The sequence below is a fragment of the Zingiber officinale genome, chromosome 8B (genome assembly GCF_018446385.1).
Source record: "Zingiber officinale cultivar Zhangliang chromosome 8B, Zo_v1.1, whole genome shotgun sequence".
Lineage (NCBI taxonomy): Eukaryota > Viridiplantae > Streptophyta > Magnoliopsida > Zingiberales > Zingiberaceae > Zingiber > Zingiber officinale.
Genome location: NC_056001.1, coordinates 29,518,073 through 29,526,457, shown reverse-complemented (window position 1 = coordinate 29,526,457; position 8,385 = coordinate 29,518,073). Strand labels below are relative to the sequence as shown.

The window sequence follows — 8,385 nt, the reverse complement described above, 5'->3', positions numbered from 1 at the left end:
GCTGATCTTGATTCGGTTTGTTTGAAAATTTGATTATTTTTTATTATAAAAAATCTTAATTATTTTAATTTATTCGATTCAATTTTGAAATTTTAAAATTGGACTTCTATATTTATGTTGCTGAATTAATATTTTAAAAAATATTTAATATTCGAATTAAATTTTCTAGACTGATATGCAACGTCAACCTATTATTAAAAAAATAATTAATTTAATAATTGATTAAATTAATTAATTTTTTATCAATTCGATTTACATATATTTTGACAGATTTCGTGTCACATAAATTTACCATCGGGATAAATTGAGAAACGATATTATAAGTCAATCGGACATTAAAAAAATTTATCACTTTATTAATCGATTCCGTTATTAGTCATAATGCTAGCTGCGATAATAAGTGATTCTTTTAATCCATTTCGGTCCTCGAGTACTCCTGTCGGTCTCTCACAGATCAATCTCTGCTGTCTCTTCCCTTGGTAGCTTTGTCTATATATCTCTGGTTTCTCTCCTCCTATGCTATTCACGAGTGCTTCTTGTCTGCTGCAGACAAAAGCACCAACTTCTTCTTCTTCCCTTTTAACCCTTAACCTCTTCTTACAACTAGCCCAAGCTCGAGAAGAGAAGAGAGTAGCAATGGCTCCCCTCCGCCTCTCCTTCTTCCTCTACTTGCTCTTGCTCTGCTGCTGCAGCTCACTTTCTATACCGGAGCTCGAGAAGAAGACTTACATAGTCCACGTGGCTAAGTCCCACATGCCGGACGACTTCCCGGAGCATCGCCTCTGGTATGAAGCCTCTCTGCGGTCCGTCTCCGACACCGCGGAGATGCTCTACGCCTACGACACCGTCGCGCATGGCTTCTCCGCGCGGCTCAGCGCCGCGGAGGCGCGCGCGCTCCAGGGCAGACCCGGCGTGGTCGGAGTCCAGCCCGAGGTCCGCTACGAGCTCCATACGACGCGCACGCCGGAGTTCCTCGGGATTGACCGCGAGGGGTTGGTACCCCAGTCTAACGCCGAGGGCGACGTCGTCGTCGGGGTGCTTGACACCGGTGTGTGGCCCGAGCGCGCGAGCTACGGCGATGCCGGGCTCGGCCCCGTCCCCGCGAGCTGGAAGGGCGCGTGCGAGGAGGGGAAGGACTTTGAGGCGGCCGCCGTCTGCAACCGGAAGTTGGTTGGCGCTCGGTTCTTCTCCAAGGGGTACGAGGCCAGTATGGGCGCGATGGACGAGTCCAGGGAGTCGAGGTCGCCGCGCGACGATGACGGCCACGGCACGCACACCTCTTCCACCGCCGCTGGAACCGCCGTATCCGATGCCAGCCTGCTAGGCTACGCCGCCGGCACCGCCCGCGGAATGTCCACCCGTGCTCGCATCGCCGTCTACAAGGTCTGTTGGCTCGGCGGGTGCTTCGGCTCCGATATACTCGCCGCCATGGACAAGGCCGTGGAAGACGGATGCGACGTCCTTTCTCTGTCCCTCGGCAGCAGCACGACGGACTATTTCCGCGACAACATCGCCGTTGGGGCCTTCAGTGCCGTGGCTAAAGGCGTTGTTGTATCTTGCTCTGCCGGCAATGCTGGTCCCTCTGCTTCCACCGTCTCCAACGTGGCGCCGTGGATCACCACCGTCGGAGCCGGCACCATCGACCGCGACTTCCCCGCCTACGTCGTGCTCGGCGACGGAACGAACTTCACTGGCGTCTCTCTCTACAGCGGGAAGCCCCTTTCTTCCTCGCCTTACCCTTTCATTTACGCCGGCAACGCCACCAACGCCACTAACGGCAACCTCTGCATGCGGGGAACCCTTCTCCCAGAAAAGGTCGCCGGGAAAATCGTCCTCTGCGACCGTGGATTCAATGCGCGCGCTCAGAAGGGCTTCGTGGTGAGGGATGCCGGAGGAGCCGGTATGATCCTCACAAACACCGCCGCCCACGGGGAGGAGCTCGTCGCCGATGCTTACCTCATCCCAACGAGTGCCGTCGGGCAAAAGGCGGGGGACGCCATCAAGTCTTACCTTTTCTCAGATCCGAGCCCCACGGCAACCATTGCCTTCGGCGGGACCATAGTTGGCGTCACGCCATCGCCGGTGGTGGCGGCGTTCTCCTCCCGCGGGCCAAGCACCATCACTCCCGACATCCTGAAGCCAGATATCCTCGCGCCGGGGGTGAACATCCTCGCCGCATGGACGGGGAAGGTCGGGCCGTCAGGGCAAGCAGAGGATCCGCGGAGAACGGAGTTCAACATAATCTCCGGCACGTCCATGTCGTGCCCCCACATCAGCGGCTTGGCGGCGTTCCTCAAAGGGGCGCACTCGGACTGGAGCCCTAGCGCTATTAAATCCGCCCTAATGACCACTGCCTTCGCCGCTTATCCTAACGGCGGCCGCATCCTCGACGTCGCCACCGGTGGCGGCGCCACGCCCTTCGATTTTGGGGCTGGCCACGTGGATCCGCCCAAAGCCCTCGACCCCGGCCTCGTCTACGACATCACTGCCGACGATTACATCGACTTCCTCTGCGCCTTAAACTACACCACGCTCCAGATCCAGATCATCTCCCGGCGGCCCAACGTCGCCTGCGACAGCAAGGAGATCTACACGGTGTCGGACCTCAACTACCCCTCATTCTCGGTGGCATTCGAGACTGCGAGCGGCTTGGGAGGCGGCAGCCCATCGACGACGACGACGATGCGGCACACGCGCACACTGACCAACGTGGGGACGCCGGGGACGTACACGGCGACGGTGACGGCCCCTGCGGAGGTGAAGGTGACGGTGGACCCGCAGGAGCTAAACTTCGTGAGCGCGGGGGAGAGGAAGAGCTATACGGTGAGCTTCTCCGCGGCGTCGCAGCCGTCTGGCTCCGCCGCGTTCGGCCGCCTCCAGTGGTCCGACCGGAAGCACGTGGTGGCGAGCCCTCTGGCCTTCACGTGGACGTAAATTTTCGCGACAAATTCGATCCCTAGAATGGACGCTCGATATGGAACGGGCTTGTATCGTTTCCAGTTAACGGGCAGCAGCGCTTTATTAAACAAGGGGAAGTGTTATGTCTTTTTATAAAATTCACATTATTATTGTTGTTATTTGCATATGAAAGTTGCTTTTAATCAAAATTTTAAAGTGAATCAAAATATGATTGAAATCATTTTAAAATTAGTGATTAGCATCGCAATTTTATATTAAATTTTAAATTTTTTAAATGATGCAATTGAATTTAAATAATACTGACAAGGTTGCTTTTTTAAATATAAAAAATATTCTATGTATAAAATTTACTGACTCAAAAAAAAAAAACAATCGGCAATTTACTACATGGTGCACATAGTTTCCGAATTAACCACAAAGTGTATCTTAAGTTGGGCTTAAATTGACAAAAAGACACATAAAAAAAAAATTTACGTTGGACCTGATATGATTCCTATTAGATTTAACATAAGTTTGATATGATTTTATATCAGACCCAACTTGAGATTTTTTTATTAACTTTTTTTTATTATATTTTAACACCTCCAGAAAAAGAAAAAGAAATAATAGACGACATGATTGGACTCCTTGCAACATCAAAAATTCACAAGACCTAAAATTGTTACAATAAAAGGTCTCTAGGTTAATCAGTGAGTTTTAACCTAACGTGAGGTTCTTTTACCAGTAGTTTCTTATTATATTTTAACACTGTAGAGAAGTCGAAATAAACAATAGACGATACTATTGGACTCCTTACAATCTCAGAAAATCACATGACCTTAAATTGTTGCAATATGAGGTCTTTAAGTTGATTAGTAGATTTTGATCAAAACCCCACTAATTGACCTAGACAAGTTTAATTGAACACATTTTAAGTCATGTGGATTTTTGAGATTGCAAGGAGTCCAACAGTGTCGTCTATTGTTTATTCAAATTCTCTGAAGGTGTCAAAATGTAATAAGGAAAAATTGACTAAAAATCTCATGTTGGGACTGATATGATTCATATCAGGTCCAATGTGAGATTTATTGATAATTGTTTCTTATTATATTTTAACACATTCGAAGAAGTCAAAATAAATAATAGATGACATCGTTGAACTCCTTGCAATCTTAGAAATCCACAGGACCTAAAATGAATCCAATCAGACCTGTATAAATCAATTAGTAGTTTTCGGTTAAAACACATTGATCGACCTAAAGACCTCAGATTACAACTATTTCAGGTTCTCTAGATTTCTAAGATTGTAAGGAGTCCAACGATGCTCTCCATTACTTATTTCATCTTATCTAAATGTGTTAAAATGTTATCAAATGAATCATCTAAACCTTAAAGGGCACACATAGGTTTCCGAATTGACCAAATGACGCACATAGATTTTTGAATTGACGAAAAGATGTATGCTACTTTGACATTTACCAAATGATGCACTCAATTATATGATCTTCCCATTCTATTTCTCCTACCAAAACTGTTTTTTTTTTTCTCTTCTCTTTTTCTCTTTCCTGGCATGTAAACTCTTTGTTCTCTTTTTTGCATGCATAATGTGGTCCTAATAGAGTTTAAATGATCATTAAATAACATTTTAATACCTTCAATTAAGACGAAATAAGAAATGGAGGGTATCGTTGGACTCCTTATAGTCACAAAAATCTACGGAAACAGTTATAATCTAAGATCTCTAGATCGATCAGTGGATTTTGACCAAAATCTACTATTCACCTAGACATGTCTGATTGGACTCATTTCAAGTTCTATGGATTTCTAGGATTAAAAAGAGTATAACGGTGTAGTCCATTGTTTATTTCGGCTTCTCCGAAAGTGTTAAAATGTAATAAGTTGGGTTTGATATGAAAGCATATCAGGCCCAAGGGTTTTTATCGATTTTTTAATTATATTTTAATACTTCCAAAAAAAAATTAAAATAAATAATGGACTGTACTATTGAACTCCTTGTAAAATCAAAAAATTCGCAAGACATGAAATTATTACAATGTGAAATTTCTAAGTCAATCAATGGATTTTGATCCAACATAATGTTTTTTGTCGATTTTTCTTTATTACATTTTAACGCTTACGAAAAAGTCGAAAGAAATAATGGATGACACCGTCGAACTCCTTGTAATCTCATAAATGTGTTCAATCAGACTTGTCTAGGTTAATTAGTGGATTTTGATCAAAACTTACTAATCAACCTAGAGACCTTAGATTAACCTAGACAAGTTTGATTGAACATATTTCTGAGGTTGTAAGGAATCCAACAGTGTCATCAATTATTTATTTCGACTTATCTAGAGGTGTTAAATTGTAATTGATCCGGTGGTAAGAGCCCGGGATCCCCTAACAAGGGGTCAACGCCACGTGTAGGTCAAAAGGTCAGGTGGCCCGTCGAAGAAGGATGAGCCGACCGGACTCATGAGAAAAGGGCAGGCCGATCGGTCTGCCAGTAAACATCTGATAGTAAAAGGTACCCTGACAGGGATCGGGGTTCCGACGCTCAATGAAACAGTAAATAATGACCGAGTGGAAGGCCTAAGAGAAGGTAGGACGTAATGGGTGAGCCGCCCGGCCGGCGCAGGGAATTATGGTCGTCCGGACGGCGCTCTTCGTCTAGCCGATCGGACGGACGTCCTGGCCGGCGGTGGGTAAATAGGGACAGGAACATCTGCTGACAGCCGTCAAGTCATATGGTTAGCCCATACTCCTAGACTGACAACGGGGTGTCCTGTTGTCCAATCGAAGGCGCGATGGGACTGTTGAAGTATGGCGTCAGGTAAGCTTTCTGACAAACCCATACCGAGGTATGGGCTGCGGACAAGTACGCGCCTCGGTGGACGTGTAGAAGCTCTTTCACCGCTCTATATAAAGAGCCGCAGACTTCGCCGGAGGTACGCGAGATACAAGCTTTGGAGCTACTGTTTACACCACTTGCTTACCTGACTTGAGCGTCGGAGGGTCGCCGCCGGGAACCCCTTCCCGGCCCGACTTCTGTGCAGGTTCGCCGGAGCTTCGTGAGACTAGCTGGAGATCTACATCAGCAACCCGGAGAGCGCCACGTGCCCAGCGTCCGTTGATTCAGCGTTCGAACAGGATTAGTAATAAAGAAGAATTGATAAAAAAAAATTTAGGTTGAGCTTGATATAGAATCATATATATAAAGTCCAATACGAAATTTTTTTATTGATTTTTTTTATTATATTTTAATATTTCTAGAAAAGTTAAAATAAACAATGGAGGATTACAACATTAAAAATCTACCAGACCTAAAATAAATCTAATCAAACCTATTTGAGTTAATTAGTGAGTTTGGATCAAAATTCATTGATCAACTTCGAGTACTCAGATTATAATTATTTCGGATCCCTTGGATTTTTGAAATTATAAGGAATCTAATGATGACCACTATTGCTTATTTCATTTTATTCGAAACTGTTAAAATATTATCGAATGAATTATCTAAATTTTAAAAGCTGAGGGTTTGATATGATTTGTATACAGCTTGTAAAAACAGAGAAAAAAATGTACGTAAAAAATGAAAAAAAAGAGAAGAGAAAAATTCAGTTTCACAATGAGTGCGTTGTGTGGTAAACTTGTCTAAAACAAAAGAAAGTTGCACGTGCTAGGGCACGTGCCTTCATCCGCACCCATAAAGCGCAGCGTCGCGTTCCTTGCATTCTCGTCGATCCCAATTCCGATTCCGAATTCTCGATCCCGATCATTCTCCCTCGCCGTCCATGGCCGAAACCGCCTCCGTCGCAGACACGAGAGCCGGATCGCAGAGCCCGGCTCCGGTGGGATTCAGCGGGGTCCCGTCGTTCTCCCTTAAGATCTGGCCTCCCACGCAGCGGACTCGCGATGCGGTGATCCATCGTCTGGTGGAGACGCTGACCACCCAATCCGTCCTCTCCAAGCGCTACGGCCTCCTCTCAGAGGAAGAGGGCACTTCTTCGGCCCTCGCCATCGAGGAGGAGGCCTTCTCTACCGCCAGCTCTGCCGCCGCTGCCAGCAGCGGCGCCGATGACGACGGAATCGACGTCCTCCACGTATACTCCCGGGAGATCAGCCGAAGGGTGATAGAGTCTGCGAAGGTAAGGGCCGCTGCCTCTTCCGTCAACCCTCAAAGCTAGGCATGCCTGTGAGGAAACCTTAGTCCTCTGTACCTGCTTGTCGATTCTTATGTTCCCTTGGTTCGTTTGCTTTTCTTACTGTTTACCAAAAATTCGTGCTTTGGAATTGCGTGATTGGATTGATATTTATGGTCTTCTTAAATTGTCACTTATGTGATGGTGGCTGAATTTCAAGTGTTGGTTTATTTTTGTTGGTCCTGTGTTCCAAGTGTATTCATCAAAACTTGGATTTCTGTACTCATTGTTCACTTGTGGATTTGCCTCATGGATTCCCTCTTTTATCTCTGCGGTAAAATTGAAAATTCATCTATTTCAGTGCTCTAGACTCGTTATAATTGCAGTTATATGTCCAAATTGTAAAATTTGCTAGTTTCACATCATCGATCTTTCAGTTCCATTCATCTTTCTTGACTTCTTTTGGTCTATCACAGACTGAGTTATATTGTTTAAGATGATTAGATGAGAACTATCCTAAGTGAAAAGAAGGATGGAAAGGTCCAATTGATACATGGTGGATGGTTGTGACAGTTAACACATGTTAATAAGCTTTCTATTCATTTGTTTGGTATTAGTCTTACCATTGTAGGTACTAAATAGTAGATATACTAGCTAGCCTCCATTCTTGTGCACTTACACGCAAGCAGTGAATTTTATTTAGGTTTGGTAATATTGTGGATGATGAATTTCTTTGATGAAATCATTTGTAGGGGCTCACTTGGCCAGCCAGTTTGCTTTAACAAAGGCAATAAAGTAGAAACTCACTGAGAAGCCTTTTTCTTTCATGTGACTTCATTATGAAGGCTATGTTGATGGGCTCTATCATCGAAACCAATTAGTTATTAGTAAGTGTTGGACAGCTAAAGAACTTGTTCTTCCCTAAGGAATAATTTTAAGATCTCATCTTTGTCTCCTCAGTAGTATAGTAGAGATAAGAATGATAAAATGAATATGCGGAGTTATTAGAAATCAGAAAACAAAATTTACTAATATTCAACGACAATTAGATGTAACTTCAATAGATATGTTCAAAAAGCATTCATTAGATTCTATTTACTAATGATGTGTTTGTTTCAAAGAATAAGGAATGAAAAAATTATTCCTAGAAACACAAACTTGGCAAGAGTAAAATAGGAATACCTTTAGTTTGGTTCATGGAATAGAATGGATGTTTCATTTGAAATCCCTATTTTTGGTTTATAGGAGTGTTGCAAGTGTTAGACATGGTATAATCTTCAGAATGATAGTTTTTCTTGCTCATCCAGCTCACACGGTCATCTGATTGATTTCAACTTAAGAAGCT

At 44.3% G+C, this 8,385-nt stretch overlaps 2 protein-coding genes across 2 annotated transcripts; both read left to right on the top strand.

Annotated features, from left to right (window-relative positions):
• The first annotated feature begins 527 nt into the window (after nucleotides 1–527).
• On the top strand, nucleotides 528–3,150 carry LOC122016873 (subtilisin-like protease SBT1.7). Its single transcript, XM_042574301.1, has one exon. It carries the CDS (start codon nucleotides 637–639, stop codon nucleotides 2,932–2,934), a length of 2,298 nt encoding a protein of 765 aa, XP_042430235.1. The 5' UTR covers nucleotides 528–636; the 3' UTR covers nucleotides 2,935–3,150.
• A 3,468-nt stretch (nucleotides 3,151–6,618) lies between these two features.
• Nucleotides 6,619–7,366, top strand: LOC122015671 (WPP domain-containing protein 1-like). Its single transcript, XM_042572685.1, has one exon. The coding sequence runs from the start codon at nucleotides 6,693–6,695 to the stop codon at nucleotides 7,083–7,085; it is 393 nt and encodes a 130-aa protein (XP_042428619.1). The 5' UTR covers nucleotides 6,619–6,692; the 3' UTR covers nucleotides 7,086–7,366.
• Nucleotides 7,367–8,385: the final 1,019 nt, after the last annotated feature.

Bases quoted from the DNA above. Each gene is read 5' to 3' on its own strand.
- LOC122016873 (XM_042574301.1), top strand. From the start codon at position 637: ATGGCTCCCCTCCGCCTCTCCTTCTTCCTCTACTTGCTCTTGCTCTGC.
- LOC122015671 (XM_042572685.1), top strand. From the start codon at position 6,693: ATGGCCGAAACCGCCTCCGTCGCAGACACGAGAGCCGGATCGCAGAGC.